Genomic DNA, 19133 nt, shown 5'->3' on the forward strand with positions numbered 1-19133 from the left:
ATAAATTCAATAGTGTTGCCGCCTATTAGGACATAGCGCTGTAAAAAACGCACCAAACTCGCACATCGCAACATTAAATAAAAAAAAAAAAAAAACAAAAAAAAAATAAAAAAAAAAAAAAAAAAAAAAAACAACTAGATAAAAATAGAAAATATAAAATACATAAAAATAGAAATAAAATATTTGACCCGCCTCCGTGTCAAGACGGCAATTGTGGTGTGAAGGCGATGAGCGGGCGCGTAGCAGCCGATGCACACATGCAACCATTGTAGCCCAGATACATGCCGAGAATGTGTGTTTGTAGGCGTACATATTTGTTTGTGTGCTGCATGTGTGGGAAATTGTGTAAATCGGTTCACTTTCACAATGAGGCCTTGCTCTGCCATAACGTCATGCAGGCGTGGCGTAGCGAGGCGCGGTGCGTCAGGCAAAGCCTGTGTGCGAATTTAAGCCTGCCACACATTTTTATTATATTTTTATTACGGCACGCTTACCCTCCATGCACCTGCAGCCGCCCTGCTGGCCCACAAAGTGCTGCACTTCCGGTTGACGGCAGTTTTGCCGTCATTTTCATGCACACAACAGCAAATACATATATACTATATACCACTATGAATACATACATACGGATACCTATCATCAAGAATCTGTCCACAGAGCAACGAAATTATTGACAAAACCTGCTTTTCAAGCCCTCATTACAATAATCGAATACCGATTGAATTGTGCAAATTCGATTGAGTTAGAAGGGCGAAATTATTTTTTGTATGTACATATGTATGTATGTACAGAAATATCTAAAATTATTTTGCTATTATTTTATACACTTAAGTAATAAAGACTAATTGATGTAACAGTACCTCGCAGTAAGCAGTAATGCTTGCATGAATATAGCGCATATGTGATTGCAATAAAAACCTGGTCCGATGCTTGCTAGCAGATGGAAATTCGGCTGTATTATTGGCAGGCTTKGGATATATGTATGTAATAGTACTTGACTTGATCAGACTTGATTCGGGCGAGTTTAATTAAATAATGCGGGCAAACCGAATCGGAAAATATTATTGTTGATAGATTAACAAAACTTTTCTTATGTTCATGTGATCTCCATATGTTCATTAGTGCTTGACCCGAAAAGTTAGTTTGGTTTGGCGTTTCTACCAAGGAAAAAATTTAACTACGAGTTTATTTTAAAGTTTGTGTTTCCAATTTAAGCACGCCTACGGAGATATTGCAGTAATGCTGAAGTAATTTGGGGAGTCTGCTTTTGAGAGGCACAAAGTATTGAGTGAAATTCATCAAGTTAAAAATTGAGGACGATAACATCGAAACAATTAAAAAAAGAGTGATTGGGTCGCTAACATTCGTTCGTTTTTTTTTCACAATGTGGCGGCAATTGGAGTACCAAGCGAAGCCAAGTTCTCCTCCTCCGTATCTCCACAACAGAGTGGAGATCTTTTTCTTCCTCTGCATCCCCCGGAGGGTCAAATACTAACAGAGCTGGAGTATTTTCGTCCATTCGGACGACATGACTTAGCCAAAGTAACCGCTGTCTCTTGATTCGCTGAATTATGTCAATGTTGTCGCGAATAATGAGTGATTTGTTGAGTTTGGTTTTTATTCGTCCAGAGAGGACTTTGCTTCTTAATTGCCTACTTCGAAGTAACATCCGTTGGTAAGCTAGTTCTACTAGCAGCTGTACACTTATATAGAAGATTGTAGCTTTTCGGTTCAGTTCTGGAGCTTTAATTATTTTCTCCAAGAACAGATTGAAGAAGTCGCACGAAAGAGAGTCGCCTTTTTTGAAACTAAGTTCTTGCCGATTGTGACGGAGCTTTTTGTAGAGCTCAATGTCAATTTACACAACCGTATTAGTTTTGCGGGGATACCGAATTCAGACATCGCGGCATAAAGGCAGTTCCTTTTCGTGCTGTCAAAAGCGACTTTAAAATCGACCAAGAGTTGGTGTGATCCGATCCTCTGTTCACGGTTCTTTTCCAAGATTTGCCCCGTCGTGAATATCTGGTCAGTTGTTATTTCCCAGGCCTAAAGCCACACTGATAAGGTCCAATCACTTTGTGGAGGGAGGGCTTTAGTCTTTCATTTAATCTATTTACAATCGAATCGCGGGTAATTACTATTCGAACTTCTTCTTCGTCGGATAATAGAACGTCTGCTCCATCGTCACCGATTACGGAACCGGGTTCATCTTCTCCTGGCGTTATGCTTTCACTGTCATTCAGCAAGCTTGAGAAGTACTCCATCCATAATTTTAGTATGCTCTGGGTATCGGTTACTAGATCACATCTGGAGGTTGTAAAATAATATGCCGCGGTCCTGAAACCGTCTGTTATTCGCCGCATCTTTTCGTAGAATTTTCGAGAATCACCGGGGCACACATTACTTGTGTAAAAACGACGTCGACTCGTGGTCGCAAAAGGATACATGGTAACCTAGCACAGTAATCAGAATAACATAGGGAGCTGTACGTGTATGCACGGTTACCACGGCCACAAAATGCTTAAGAAGAAAATCTATAAAGCACTATAACTAAGGAACTGTATATTTGGATGATCACTTGTGATTTTAAAAGTTAAATAATTGGCCAAACTTAATATACCATATTCAAAGTATAAAAAGTGGGAGAGGTTCCGCCCTCTTAGATTTAATATATGAAATGTTATATATCAGGAGCTGTTTACCTAATTTCAATTCATTCATTATATATTGGTCAATAGGTCATGAAGACATATCTGGACAAAATCGGTTTAATAATTTCCCCATATACCCATTAGAAAGCTTTTCGAACTTCCTGTTGAATTTATACCGTTTATGTCGGTTAATAAGTCAGATATCTTAGTAACGCTAAGGGGACGTATGTATGTCATTCAAAAAATATGTGTATGAAATCTGTTAATAAACTACAACTACTACAATACACAATAGTAAATAACGGGAATTTTAAAAACTCACGACTTTATAGTATCCAAATAGCAACGTTTTTATAACACTAAGAAGTACGAGGTGTGTTCGAAAAGTATCGCGAATTTAGTGTTTTTTCAAAAATTATTTATTTATTCATGAATATCTATTTTGTCCCCTTCAAAGTAATCCCCGTGAGATATTATACACTTGTGCCAACGGTTTTTCCAATCTTCGAAGCACTTCAAAAAATAATTTTTTTTATCTTCATCAGCTCCTTCTTCGATGCCGTCTTTATCTCGTCAAGAGAAGCGTAACGTACTCCTTTCATGGGCCTCTTCAGTTTAGGGAACAAGAAAAAGTCACAGGGGGCCAGATCTGGGGAATACGGTGGTTGCGGCATCATTAGTGTGTTGTTTTTGGACAAAAAGTCGCACATAGCAACGATGTGTAAGCAGGGGCGTTATCGTGGTGCAAAAGCCAATTTTTGTCACATTTTCTCGGCCTTCTGAGAACATTTTGTACCACCGATAAACCTTGCTTCGGTACAAGGTAGCTTCTCTGTATGCCACAGTCAACATTCGAAATGCATCCGCGCACTTAATTTCGTTTTTCACACAAAATTTGATACAGGTTCTTTGATCCATTTTTTTGAATAGGTACAAATCGAAGACGATCCAAAACACGTGCAAGCAAAGCAGCTCTCAACAACTGAATGAACATTCAAAATGGCCGAGCTTGTCAGCATAAGTGAGAGACATGAGTATCAACATAACGCCAGAAAAAATTCGAAATTCGAGTATACGTAACCCGCGAAAATTCAAAATTCGCGACACTTTTTGAACACACCTCGTATATATTCTTTATTATTTTATATATATATTTTTTTTCATTCCTTTAAACAAACGAAAATAGCGAAGCTCATAACATTAAGTTCAATCCTAGCGGCTGCTACAGACCATAAAGGTAGTGTATATATCCAGATCTCGCCTTAACCTCGATGTACTCGTTGTAATATCTCCACTCATTTTCAATTTCCATTTGACTTTAAAGAGTTATTTGTTCAATATGTTTGGCATTTTAATAAAATTAAAAGAACATATTTCCTTAAATATCATGTGGAATATTATCTCAATAGTAATAAAATTGATAAACATATGTAGATATGGCTAAAGAAGGATTACGGTGATTCAGTTTGCTTAAAAACACAAGCCTACGAGTGGTACAAAGCCTTCAAAGACGGTAAATAGTTGAAGTCATGTCTCTCTCCTCTTCAACTGATGAAAATATTAAAAAAGTATAGGATATGGTGTATTTTCGAGCATCCAGGAAGTGTTAGAGAGATGTCACGACAGCTCCCGCAAATCTATTTGAATGATTTTGGTGGATATTTTGGGTATGAATCGAATTCTTGTTCGATTAGTCGAAACCAAAAAAACCGCACCAAAACCGTTCAAAAATCAAAGTGAATCTCGTTTTTTTCGATATTCGTGGTTTGGTCATGAATGTGTTCCGGAGGGTCAGACTGTCAGTAAGGAGTCCTATTTGGCCGCATTGAGGCGTTTGTGTAAGAACATTCGTCGAAACAGCCTCAACCAACGTATTCACCTGATTTGGCTCATTAGGATTTTTTCTTGCTCCTCAAACTTAAATTCTCTAACTAAAATTTCTCTGTGGAATCCGCTTTCAGTCAATGGAGGAGATAAAATAAAATTCACAGAAGGAGCTGAAGGGCATCCCAAAAAATGCTTATAAAGCTGTTTCGAGGAGTGGATGTGGTTGGTATAAGTGTATTACATCTGGTGGTCAAGAACATCATGAAAAATTTACTAATCAAACTAGTTAAGTATACGACTTTTTTTGTAATCCATTCTGAAACTATTGTACTTACCCACTTTTTTAGCAGAATACAGTGACGGTGATTATCAAAAATGCAGTTTGAATAGAAGCAAAATACTTCAAAACATTTAATTTTACTTGAAATGTATACCCCAGGAATAGTAGACTTTATCGACTTTTAATGTTCGAAACACTTCCAAAACACTTCCGAAGTCAATTGGGATTTTAATATACGAACTCAACAATTTTTTCAAATTATGTATGAAATACTTTATTTATCCGCTTTACTTTTTTGTAACACTATTTCTGCTAAATAAACTCAGTGACGTTTAACTACAACTTGGTAGCAATTCACATTTTTTGATACTCTAGTCAACTCCACTGCCACAGAGTTCAAACCCGTATACAGCAAAAAAGTTGAAGTTTGACAACAATTCAGATGACATTTTTTATATTGATTGAGTTGTTATCGATATTAATTTTTAACCGAAATACAGTTCGGTTGAGAGCCATTATAATGATCCCAAAATTTTAAATAATTTGCTTCGCACTATATATAGTATGAATTTTTAATTTGATTTAATTTGCACAAAAACTGTCGTCGAATTATTTTTTTTCAAGGTTGGTATGACTATCATGACATCTACGGCACATCTCACATGAAAATAATGATGAGAGTTTAGTTTACGTTTGTCTTTCTGAAGTACATAAAGTGCATTCGGCGGTTTTACGAAGAGAAAAATTATTCAACAAAGACATTTCACTGAATTCTGCGTAATCAAATTTCTGGTGCCGTTCAGAATGTTGAAAAATGCCTTCGGTGACAATTGTTTGTCGCAAGTAAGTGTTTCTGATTGATACAAATAACTAAAAGAAGATCGAGAACTCGTTGAAAACATCAACTGCTGATCAACCCGTCATTAAAATAAAGGAATTGGTGCTTTTGTATCGACGATTTACAGTCAGAGGTCTCACTAGCATCGTTGGAATAACGGAAGGATCAGTGAAAACCATTTTGAAAGATAATTCGGGCATAAGGAAAACGAAAGCACGATTGGTTCTGAAATCACTAAATTCTTTCGAAAACAGCGTCTGTGAAACAATTCTTTTCGACTACCATAATGTCATTAAACGTATTATTACTGACTACGAATCTTGAATCTATGCTTGCGACCCGGAAATAGACAATCAATCGGCCGAATATCGTGGTAAAGGTAGGCCGAAGATGAAAAAAGCACGTCAAAGCAGATCAAAAATAAAGGTTATGTTGACAATTTTCTGCGAATATCGAGGTGTGGTTCACCCCGAATTCCTTCCGACCGACCAAACTGTCAACAAGGAATACTATTTGAGTTTTATGATCCATTGCGCGAAGCATTTGTAAAAGGAGGTCGTCAACTTTTGGTTTTTGCACCGTTATATTTCGTGATTTTTTCGCTTTTTTGATTTAAATCCGTTTGACTTCTAGCAATTAAGTCAACTCAAAACACCGAAAAACGTTTTGAATCAATTTAAGACATTGAACGTGAATAGCGACGATTGAAGGCATTGAGGCTATTCCGAAAATTGACTTTAACAACTGTTTCGAGGATTGGAAAAAACGTTGATACAAGTGTATTGCGACCAAGGACGATTAGCTTGAGTGGGACCACATAGACTTTGATGGATAAATGAAGAATTTTAAAATTATGAACAAAGTATTGCTATTCTTTGTATGTGTGCATTTGCATTTTTGTCCCATTTGTGATACTTAGATACATATGTATATGGCACTCTATAAAATAGCGCTGTTTTCCAATATGGAAATATATATATATTTGTATATGTAAATTTGCGCAGAATAATTATACACGTACTTACGCCCACATATGCAGACATTGTTGCGTAAGAATGGGTTTGTCAACTCACGTTTACGTACATACGTTCGCGTTATCCGCATTACCGTAACGATAGGTATACATATTTACATACATACATATATGTATATGTATATACCATACATAAATACCGATATGTATATGTATATGTAGTTGTGCGTTATTTGACACATTAGCTGTCGATCGTCTAGCTCGTCCGCCCCCACCCACAGTTGGGTGATGGTAATTACAAAAATAACACCAAAAAGCAGCTAGTCCCACACCGGCCTAACAAGAAATCCTGGCATTGCTGAACAACAATAATAACAACAACACCGAAATTCTCTCTCAGCAAAACGCATTTTTTCGCATTTGCTTTCATTCCTTTTTTCGTTTTCGTTTTCATTTTTGTTTTCGTTTTTTATTTTGTTTGTTTTATTTTCTAGTATTTTTTTTTGTTTTGTTTTTGTTTGTCTTTGCTTGTTAGCTGATGCGTCGTTTTTGCTGTTGTTGTTGCGACGCACCAACGCATTGCACGCATGTGCATCGTCGTGTTGTCATCATGTTGCTGTTGCACTTACACGTCGTGTTGCTGGCCACACATTCAAAGCAGAGCAAAAAACAAATACGTATGTATTTATGTACGTATATTGCAGAAAAAAACACAAAAAAGGAACAAAAATACAAAACAAAACCGACTAAAAATTATTGGAATGTGTTTTTTTCTAGACCGCTGCACCCCCTTACCGTGTCGGCGCATAAGCATACACACACACACAGCTAGGACATAATTGTGGCGGGTGGGAATGAGTAAACGCAAAAAATTGTGGCAAAACACGCATTGACAGAGTGGCCACGTGATTTTTTAAACGCAGATTTAAATTCGTTCTTCCGCGCCCATGGCCTGATAGATAGCTGATTGAGAGGGAATGTCGTAGGTGTATTGTGCCTCCCAAATTATTCCTAAATAAACACTATTCTAAAACTCGATGGATTTGCCCAAAGAACTTAGCTTCTTACACCCTAGCTTTTAAATTGGAGGATTGTGACCTCTTTCCTAAAGGCAGAAGCTGTTTGATTTGATCAATCAGCTCCCTCTTATTTAGTGAAGACAGGATTTGCACTAGACTAGAGTTATCTCCACAAAAAAATCTACCGGTGTCAAATTATAGTTTAATGTAGCCAATTTGCGTCGCTAAAGAAGTTGAAAATACGATTAACGAACATAGCGGGATCGTTCTATAGAACTGAAACACCAGGCCATCATAATGGAGTCAAATCATGTCGTGTTTTCTGGCAGTGTTATAAAAATATTGTCTGGTCTGGTCTGGAAATTCATACATTTACCGCATTTAATTTCAAAAATTCAAATTGCGACCAAAATCTCTTTTCAATCCGAAATAGCTGGCCTAATGATTTCAACTGCTGATAGCCGGATTTTTTAAATACACAATGCAAAGCTCATTTGCAATAAACAGAAAAAACAGTATTCTTTCAACAATTTACAAGGAAATTCTGAAATTTTTGGAAAAAAAGACATTAACTTAGAACTTGTACAAAAGAAAAAACTGAAAATTTGGGTTTTGGCAGATAATTTTACAAAAAATTTGAAATTTCACGACGTATTTTTGCAAATAGTTGTAATCGAGAGTAAGATTTTTCGTCCAAGCCTTTAGGAATTGTATCTTAAAGACCTGTGTAAAATTTCATGAAGATCGGTTGAGTAGTTCTCGAGATATCTTGCCAACCGACTTTAAAAACACAGCTTCGAGAAAAGCGCTTTTAAAGACGGCGCACTTCGCCTAGCTAGCCTCGAGCGCACAAGTTTTCAAGGCTGTATCTCAGAAACTAATACTCGGATCAACTTAAAAACTTAAAAAAAATATTCAGAATTATTGTAGTATTTAATAAGACACTAAAAAATTTCGATGTTTTGATACCCGTAAACTCAGATTTACACACATTTGGAAGCATCACGCAACTGCGTAAGAGAGCGGGAGTCGGGAGAGTTCGGTCACATTAACATTGGCAACAAACTTATACTTTCCAAAGGCGCATGAACACACTTTTTGATTATATCGCAAGTTACTTTTATGAAACTGAAATTTTTGGACTCTTTAACCACAATCACATCAGATTTTGCCAATACGAATTGTGCAAGTTAGGAGCGAAGAATGTTCTTTCTAAGAATTTTATTGAATGTAGGGCCGCTCCTTTATTGCCTTAAGGGGTTTTGTAGACTATTTTTGTAAAATAACACGATTTAATAGCAAAAAAAAAATATATATATATATATATATATACTGTAAAACGTAATTTTTTCGTGCCTCTGACTACCCCTTAAGATTTAAACATAGTGATTTGTATTTCGGTTAATTAATTATGGTTTTCTGGTCACGCGCTTGTTGGCAACCATAGATTCTATACAATTAAAGCTAAAAAATTTCTATGGTAGCCAGCAGCCATAACTGTCGAAGCGGCCACATCGACGGCGCACGATGTAAGGATGAGGGATGGGGAATGAGGAATGAGGCAAAACGATAACAACGAAGCCAAATAGAACAACATAACAAAATAAAATAAAAGCACAAAAGCACTAGCTACATACAGACAACAACAGATGAGTATAGCTAACCAAAATGAATGTGTAGCTGGTTGCAACGCCACCAACGGCGCTACTGCGACAACAACACAACTGTTGCAACATCTAACGGCCCGATAGGCGCAGCGTCCGCGACAGCGGCAGCGACGACGAATCCGTTTGTACGGGTCAAAATGTACGTATGTATGTAAAGTAGCAAAAACCAAAAACAAATAAAAAAGCGTTAACAAAAATTGGAAAAAAATGGTGAAGAAAGAGATTTGCTAAAAGTGGAAAAAATATGCAAAGGGGCAAAGAAAAAATGGAGAAACTTTCAAATAAAAAATAAGCGCAGTTTTGAGGCGCACGGACGGGAAGGATAAATATGAAAGTGAGAAAAAAGCAAAAACAAGGTGAAAGCGCATAAAAAATGCAACCAAAAACATATAACGTTTTGAGATGAAGAAGAAGAAGTAGTAGGAGAAAGCGACAGGCGTACGAATAAACGGCTATGAATAGTAATAGTTGGAGGAACGCACAATGATGAGCGACTGGGTGTTTTTAATGGTTGAGATAACGGTGATTGTTAAAGATTGCGAGAGGCGGCGATGGTCACTATCGTTTACGAGTTATTTTGCTCTGCACTGTTCAATGCATGTTTCTGGTCACATACAATATATATGGATATGTGTATGTATGTATGTATGTATGTATGTATGTACGAATTTTATGGTTATTTAGCACTTTTAACTGATTTGCAAATCAATCTCTGCTAATTTAGCTGCAACGGCTGGCTGTGTTGCAGGGATGATCAGGCCTATTGGTGCCTGCAACGCTGCCGCAATAGCAAGTAATTATAATGAAGTAGCAAATTATAAACATCTATATTTCTCGCATTCCATTATGTTTACGTACATACACCCATACATGCATACAAATCGACAACATCATTAGCAACGTCATCATCAACATCAGTTTCCGCTGTCGCTAGCCGACCCCGACGTCGTTATTAGCCAACAACAACAACAGCAACAACTACGTACAAGCAAAAGCACCCTTAATACAATGCAACAATAACAGCAACAATCGACATCATAATAGAAAAAGCAGCAGCGCGTCACATTTACCGCCTCCCTCACCGAGCCGCGGCTCACGAAAAAGCACGTGAAACAGTCCGGTCCAGACCAGTTAGTGAATGCCAAAAATAAAAATAAAAACAGAAATAAAAGTAAAACAACAACACAAACCCAACTCGCGAAAGAAAAAGTGTAATGCAAAACATAAAACACACAACAACAATAACACGTAAAAAATGTGTATTTGCTGTTGCTGTTGCTGTTGCTTTTCGTAACAATTTTTTATTATTCAAAAGCACGCGCAAGCACATCCAATATGGAGCAACGGGTGTTAGCGGACACAGTCGTGTCTGCTTTGACTGTTTTGTGAATAGTGTGCAATTGTGGCAAAAGCGTGCAAAGCAAAGCGCCAGGCATATGGCGGCACTGTGTGTCTGGTGCACAGTCGCAGCGCACAAAATGAATGTAAGAATTCGCTGTTAGAGCGCTCTTTTAGGTTAAAATGCCAGGCTGTCACGCTATACATAGACCTACTGGTCCTTGGTAATTCCAAGTTGGAGGTTTAGTTCAATTTAAGCTGAGGTTTTCGTTATAGAACTAAACTTTCGTCAACTAACGCAAACTAATCTTGCTACTTCATCTAGTCCTTTGAATTGCGAAGCTTCTAGATATCTAAGCCGGTTTCCAGATAAAACTGGACGGAAGCTTTGGAAGTGTACCAGCGTTTCACACATGCCTACTTCCCTGATATTTCTGCATGTAACGTCCTTACTAATACCATCCGCCTCGCGTGTGATGTCAGCAAGTTCGTCGTCCTGCAGTCCTTTCGAAACGGTGTTTTCCTGAACGACTCTTGCACATAACCACAGCGATCCTACATGTTCTAAAGGCATTCTGTCTCACCCTGATTCGTAGGTCAGTCATTTCGGAAATTTCATTAATTTAGCGACTCGTGTATTTCCCTTACTGGTTCTGTAGCTAGATGGATGGCTCTTTTGACAACCTCTTCAGCTATTTTGTTTTCCGGCATTCATTTGTGGCCTTGAATCCGTATATATGCGGTCGCTTTCTGGCAACCACTACATTGACTACTTTCATGATTCTAAAGACATTCTCTGGCGTTCTATTACTTCATTACCCTTTATGTTCTGTTGAATGCAAGCAGTTACCAAAACCCTTAAAGCTTCACCCGTAATAGCTTTCCAAGCCAACTTACTTGCATTTAAAATTCATACTTTAGAAATTTGTATTTGAAATTTTACAGCCGAAGCTGACTGTTTTTCCTTAAAAGAAAAATGACAAGAGTTTAAAACAAAATCAATTTTTTTTTTTTTTTTTTTTTTTTTTTTTTTTTTTTTTTTTTTTTTTTTTTTTTTTTTTTTTTTTTTTTTTTTTTTTTTTTTTTTGTATCAATACGAGAACTTTTATTTAAGCAGCAAAATGCAGAGGCAGGCTAGATAAGATTTTATAGGAACTCCGTCTCCAAACAGCATTTATCAATCCTTCAGATTTGCGTAAGCTATGCATATGTATGTGTATACAATTCCTTTCACAGACACTGTTGTTGCACAAGTAAGCCATAAAAATTCCACAAATGAGTAAAGAACCTTCCGATCAACGGACCGTTAAGAATATTAGTGCGACTGCAATGAAATTCAAGTGCTTCTAAATATATTTATTATGGTGTAGATCTAAATATGTAACTCGTGTTGCGCTCAAGTGCACGAAGAGCAAACAAGTTGCTAATAATATGTGGCTATGGGACCATCTCAGATTCATTGTTGCTCGTGAAGTTGACAGAATGTTGTCAAACCAACGGCTTATTGCGGGCATCCACTAGAGCGCGTAACATCAGACACTTAGCGATGGCATAGGTGCGCTTGCAAGGACAGGTCTCACGAGCTAAAAACGAAAATCAGAATCATTATTATTAAAAATCTGCCGCTCTGCTAGCACGAGTGCAGTAATCTTACAGCCTTCATTCTGGCAGACGGGTAAGGAGTCACCAGTGGCTGGCCACATAGTTTGCCGGATCAGTGTTGGATTCAGTTGCCAATCTCGCAAAAGACCCGACTTCTCCATGTAGCATTTCAGGAAGCACTACAGGGAACGATCAGTTGAAATATATTGATCTCAATCTCTTCAAATCGCACTTACCATGCCTGTTTTGTCCGTTATGTTCGGCAGTTCTGCGGTTTCATTGAATTGCTGTATGTATTCTGGAAATATTTGCAAGCAAACCATATACTATTTGTACCTGGAATGTTTCATACGTTTGCGTCTAAACTGACCTAACGGTATGGTGTAACTGGCATTACAAGTGCGCACTACTTCCAGAAAGTCGAAGCCCGTCTCGTTCGCTGCACCTGCATTCGGTGTGGTCGTCTCCATGGGCTGTTGCTTATCCAATTTGTTATCCGTTGCATCTATTTCAGGATATGCCCAAGTGCCAGCAAGAAAGCCGAGCAGGAGCAGTGAAAGAGCAAGACTTAGCAGTCGATGATTGATCATTTTTTAAATTTGTGTATAACTATTTTGCTTTCGAAAACCTAATTTTCACTGAAACTTGTTCAGATTGTTACCGATATTTAAATGAAATATTTCTCTGAATAATTTATGGCGCTGTACTTAGTGAAAGCGAATATGGATGAAAAATTATCGAAACACAATGCGCTACGTCCGGCTTAATGCATTGAGATGAGAAGTCTCTGAACATTAACAATTATAAAACCTCTTAATTGCAATAAATTTGAGAAATATAGTATATGAAAGATATAAAATAAATTGTAAAAAAATATTTTTTTACTAATATTTGAAAAAATATTTAATCAATAATAAATTAAAAATATTATTGATTGATATATTGATTATAACTGTTAAGTAATGCGTAAACTGGGAAAAACAGTAGAAAATTTGAGCTCGCCATTAGAGTGGAAAGTATTTTTGGATTTAGCTATTAACTATTTTGTGTAATAAATTTACCCAGAAGCATTTACATGCAGTACTCTAATGAATAATCTATGATTAATTTCAATCACAGTTATCTAGAAGTACAGATGTGCTGACTGTAGCGTTATTTCAAGCGGTTTCGCGTGTGACAAGCTGTCTGACAGCAATTTTATTTAATTATGGAAATGGCAATTTCTTTGATTGATATTTATTATTGACACTACAACAATGAGTTTAGATAATTTTGCATATTTCGTAATAGGATTGAAATTGTTTGCAATCGAATGCATTATTTAAACTACAATGCTATCATAAATTTGTCACCTGCGATTTATTTCGAACACCCGATTAGCGCCGAGGCATTTGTGAGTTTGAGTGCCTGAGTGCTATCTGCTGAGTCGTTGGTTCGTAACATGATTGCCGCGCGTTCGAATTCAAGTTATTCATCACTTAAAAATGTTGGCCCAAACTTCAAATAATTTCATAACAGTCAGTTACTGGCCATTAGGTGAGAACAAGGTTACGTGTCGTGTTTGACAGCTGACTACAAAACATAAATAATAACAATTGGAATTTTATAAACTATCATGAATGAAATAGTTTTATATAAATTTATAGTTTATTAAATGGGATTTTTCTAATTGACTTCTAATGATCAGAACTTTATGACCATTCCTGATACTTGTCATGTAAGTAGGATGAGTTTTCGTACAAATAACCAGTTGTGATGCCCAGAACTCCTAGATATGTTTCAAAACGACCGTCGCATATCGCTAAAGTGCCTAGAGCTTGCCACAATTCTAGCGACTAATATAATATTAATTCCAGATACAGCGCCCGAATACACGAAGACAATATTACAATTGCTCTTTCTCAATCTTATGGCCTTACTTATTTCATGCATGCTCATTCGCGTTATAGTTTCCGCTGATTCCAATGTGGTGAGGCACTCAGACTAGTTTAATATGGATGTAGCTTGGTGTTACTGTTAGTGAAGTAACATACTCTCTGACTAGCTTCGAGTTCACTGATGAGTTGAGTGATGGCGGACGGTGATGGCTACTCTGAGCACTGCCCGAGTTTTAAGGGAACGAAGACAGCCTTGCCATTAACCAATAAGTAATTTCTGCAGAATGTCACTCCTACATAACAAGAGAGTGGAATAACTCGGCTACCAGTTCAAGTTTCAAACAAAACATACTATTTCATTCTAAGCATATTGTGTGTCGGTCAGAGGTCTACAAGGTCTCAAGGTTAATACTTTGTACATTTGTAGTAAATTTACTTAACAAACCCTGAAGTGAAGAAATTTACTACCGAAATCCAAGTTCTGTACAACTCAATTAAATAAAAAAATTAAAATAGTTTGTGAAGTTTAACACTAAACTTTTAAATCATTAACTGGGTGCTTAAAGCTTTGATCCAGCTTTTGAACGAACGAACCAGTATTAACTAGAACAACAATGCCAGCCTCGAAATCCAAAGTAGAATAATTCTTACCAACAGGTGCTACTTTGGACTGAGCAGTCAATTGAAAAGTAACGTCCTGGACATAGTTCAGCGAATTACTCTGGCCAGGTCATGTCATCCGAACGGTCGAAAATACTCCAGATCTGAAAGTATTTCACGCAGTACCCGCCAGAGGGAGCAGAGGAAAATAAAGACCTCCATGGAAAGATCAGGTGGAGAAGACCTGATTTCGCTTAGAATCTTCCATGCTGTAAAGAAAAAGAATAATGTCTTCAATTACAATACTGAACTAAAAATACAGCTTTTAGATCCACACTAGAGTCCACGTAGCTTCCAACAACACCACCAGAAACACTTCCGCTCTACCAGTATCCATTTTCGGAGAACTTTGGTCTTGCGTATTAATATTGATGGCACAATCCTCATAGGATAATTTTCAGAAAAATATCTCTTGCTTGGTTCAAAATGATTTTTCAAATACATATAAACACTACAAGTTAAAGTTAGTTTTAGTTAAAGTACTTGACCTTGCACGCCAAACTGTGATACACCCAGGAAGCCCTGCCTTTTCCAAACTATCTCCTTCATTAAATATTTCATTAATTTTCTTCCCAAAGATATTCACTAATGGCCCACTGTTCATGCGTGCGGTCAGCCAGTCCGTGCTTTGTCGGCCACTCAGTCGGCAATCGGTTTCGGTACTTCTAATGGTGAGGCCGTTGGAGTACGACCAGCAGTGGGTTGACAGCAAGCACCATCGCGACCAACACCAGCATCACCAGCACAGGCTGTGGAGTGAGCCTCGTATTTATGTATAGCAAGCAAGTATGGATGTAGTGGAGCTGAGCTGGCATTTGTTTTGGTGTTGGTGTAAAACGCCGATAGACAGTTGAACGCATCTCTCGCCTGCGACGAGGTGAGCCGTGTTGTATTGTGAATGGATGGCATGGCATGGCATGGTACAGATGAATGGTTAACGGCGCAAGTGGTGGGGACCGGTGACGACGCTGATTGTACACATTGGGGAAAAATGCGCGCGCTGCAAAAAAATTAGAATGCAAAACATTTTTTTCTCGTGCTTGTGTGCGACTTTTTGATATATTTTTTCTATTTTTTGAGTTTTGGGCTTTGCCATCGCCGTTAACTGTGTCGTTGCCTTTGCCTTTGCTGCTGCAACTCCTTGTTGATTTTTTTCATAGCCAGATAGCTGTCTTTATCGGTTTTTTTTTTTGTTCTTTTGGTGCCCTTTTCTGTTTTTTAAAGAAAGCAGGTGGGCCAGACGGGGGGTACTGCAACAGCCGAGCGCGCCACTGCTGCGCTTTGTTGGTGTTGGATTCTTCTTATTTTCTGTATTAGTGCATAACTGTGTAGTTGTGGTGTGGCATTCGCTGGGCTGGAGTGGTGTTTGGCATTGCTAGACAACAGGAGATTTGGCTTTGACATGATGCCGGCCTAAATTTTTTTTATGGTTTTTGAATAACTTGACACAACCGCACACACATACACACAACGGTACCTGCATACAGTACCTTGGGGTTGTTCTCGCTTTGAATACTATGCTTACTGTGTTGTTGGTTTTATTCAGCAAGCTCTGTAGCTCTGGAGCGGTCGGTGGGAGTCGAGCCACTCGGCTAGCTGGTTTATGAACTAGCCAACTGCGTTAGCGCGGCAAGAGGCGGATGCGTCTGTGCTCTGAGTGTGGCTGTGCAAGAGCTGTGAGCTGAAGTGGTAGAAAATATTTAAAAATGCGCTTTTGAATTTTTTCTCAGTCAAAACGGAGAAAAATGTAAGCGACGAAGGAGTTTAGTGGGTGGGTCGAGAAATGCCGCTGGCTAGCTATCTCAAAGGAGTAAGCTAGTGAATGTAAAAGGAGCAGAACGAATTGAAAAATTACGGAAAAGGCATTAAAGTTTTGTTGTTGTGCCAAGCAGCGCACCAATGTAGATAATAACATTGTGCAAGGTGATGATGAAGTTGACGAAGGATATGTTTTTGATGAAGGACACTTTTGAGCGCCGTGGTAGAAAAACTGGCAAATATGTCTAAGAGTATTTGGAAAAATCTTAGCAGAAACTTATGCAGTAAAGGAAGTTTAGCTACAGAAACACCGGCAGAACAAGTAATGCAGCGCGTTAAAGTCGTGAACGTTTGGGATGTGCGTGAGCGTCTGTAAAGGGTTGGAAATTTATTTACACAAGCATATTTAAATTTTGGTTTATTTGTTTCTCAAATTATACCTGTTGGTGGGTTAAATTTAAGCGATGAACTGTATATGTTTACTGTTCATGATTCTTTTCTGTGAATTCCGAATCTTTGAGTGGAATTCCAATAATCAATAATTAAATACGACAGAGACATACAATTTTGTACGCGAAATCGTATGAAATGGCTTAATAAGAGTAGGAAGCAAACTGTACGATGGGCGTGGCACCGCCCACTTTTAAGTGAATTCACTTATCTCGAAACGCGCCCGACCGATTTCAACCAAATTATTGCTACACTCCCCGTTAAATTTGAAGTTTCTGTGTTTTTTTAAGTGGGGAACCGCGAAATGGAACACCCTTTAATAGTAAATCTAGAACTAAAGGTAATAGGACAGATATAGTTTCTGATATATATGGAAGAAAATAATCGTTGTGGTTATTGCCGACACAAAGCCTCATCTCATAGGTAACAAGGCGCAAAACAGTTTTTAATTCCACACGATTTTTTCCTTTCCAGTGCACAAATCAACAAACAATTATTATAATACAATTTTACATGAATAATGCCTTTGGCGTAGGCCACCTTATGACCAAACAGTGTCCAACTCCCACAAAATCTGTTCGACACCCTGGGTACCGAATATTTGGTCCTCAGTAACGATAGTTGAGGTTTTCCCGCAAATATGGGTCAATGCGTGAGATACACCATTGAAATGCAGTCATAATCCTTTTCTGACAATGATATGTCTGTGTGACAAAAATGGTTTGAATCGGTTGGTAAGGAGTTTTTCAATAAGAGCACAACAAAGCGCTACGGTTTGGGATATCCACAAAATTCTTTATTCACGCACGATTGAGGCGGCCAATAGAATGGGCCATTTCGTGAGACAACAGATTCATCAAACTTGGTTTTCAATAAATCGATTGTCACATTTGTTTTGTGGCTTGTGCCTATAGGAACCACATATTGGCCAAGTCCATATCATCCGATTCGGTCCAAAAATATTCGGTTATCATTCACGGAAGAAGTACGGACAAGTGGCTTCAATTGTTGCGTCAATTTGTAAGGATTCAGGCCAAGATCTTTTCGCAAAAATCGTCATAGCGAAGTTAGAGAGATCCAACGCAGGATAACTCTTGCCAACAGGTGCTACTTCGGACTGAGTAGGCAAAGTCCTCTCTCGACAAACAAAAACCAAACTCTATAAGTCACTCATCATTCCCGTCCTGCTATATGGTGCAGAGACTTGGACGATGTCAACAACTGATGAGTCGACATTGCAAGTTTTCGAGAGAAAAGTTCTGCGAAAGATTTATCGTCCTTTGCGCGTTGGCCACGGCGAATATCGCATTCGATGGAACGATGAGCTGTATGAGATATATGACKATATTGACATAGTTCAGCGAATCAAAAGACAGCGGCTACGCTGGCGAGCTCATGTTGTCCGAATGGACGAAAACAATCCAGCGCAGAAATTATTCGACACTGTACCCGCCGGGGGAAGCRGAGGAAGAGGAAGACCTCCACTCTGTTGGAAGGACCAGGTGGAGAAGAAACCACTGGCGCGCTGTTGTTACCTCAGCTATAATCGCGTAAGCGGTGTCTACGCCAATTAAGAAGAAAGAGAAGACGTCATAGAGATACCCAACGCTTGAGACCGACATGAGACTGATTTAATGACCATAAATTCGATAAATTGATCATTGACTCTGAATTTTGTTAGTAAACTTTGAAAACTTCGGCTGGTTGTTGGACAATATATCTTTCCGTGATGAAATGGCAAACCTTACTGGAGAGAAATGTCGAAAGAGCGGCCGAAAATATGGCGTCGTTTGCTGTCCCTATCGGTCTACTTTTGTACCTGTTATTTCCCTGACTTTTCTTCTTGCAAGTTGCAAGCGTATAAAATGTTCGGTTGCATCCGATAAGTATTCAAGATATGTTTTGAAATAAGGAGTGGTTAGATTGCCTGTTTGCAAGCGGCCATATTGATGGCAACAAGTAGTAGTGTTTCCAAGTAAATCCTAACTGGCATGAATCTGCTTGCAGGCAACCCCTAACTTTCTCAATAAGCAGGCAAACGTAGCATGAGCAGAATGTGAGCCGCTCATGCCGATTATTCGAACTGCAAGAAATGAACTAGTGTAAGAGTGCTAACTGGTAATTGTCTAATGTCCATACAATGTCTATTGTAGAAGCTGTTAAGAGGTAACGAAGAAGAGACTAGAGCATTTT

General features: G+C 38.3%; 2 protein-coding genes across 2 annotated transcripts in view; one reads left to right on the top strand and one right to left on the bottom strand.

Moving 5' to 3' along the window:
* The window catches only part of LOC108968387 (zinc finger protein rotund), a 111592-nt gene that overhangs the window by 64255 nt on the left and 28204 nt on the right, over positions 1-19133 (top strand). The gene's annotated exons all lie outside the window — the stretch shown is intronic.
* LOC108968375 (general odorant-binding protein 84a-like) lies at positions 11702-12817 on the bottom strand. Its single transcript, XM_018932372.1, has 4 exons — positions 12566-12817; positions 12432-12493; positions 12248-12374; positions 11702-12176 (listed from the first exon to the last, which is right to left on the bottom strand). The coding sequence occupies exons 1-4, from the start codon at positions 12783-12785 to the stop codon at positions 12082-12084; spliced, it is 504 nt and encodes a 167-aa protein (XP_018787917.1). The 5' UTR covers positions 12786-12817; the 3' UTR covers positions 11702-12081.

Source organism: Bactrocera latifrons, unplaced genomic scaffold (genome assembly GCF_001853355.1).
Source record: "Bactrocera latifrons isolate USDA-ARS-PBARC rearing strain unplaced genomic scaffold, ASM185335v1 scaffold_103, whole genome shotgun sequence".
NCBI classification, from domain to species: domain Eukaryota; kingdom Metazoa; phylum Arthropoda; class Insecta; order Diptera; family Tephritidae; genus Bactrocera; species Bactrocera latifrons.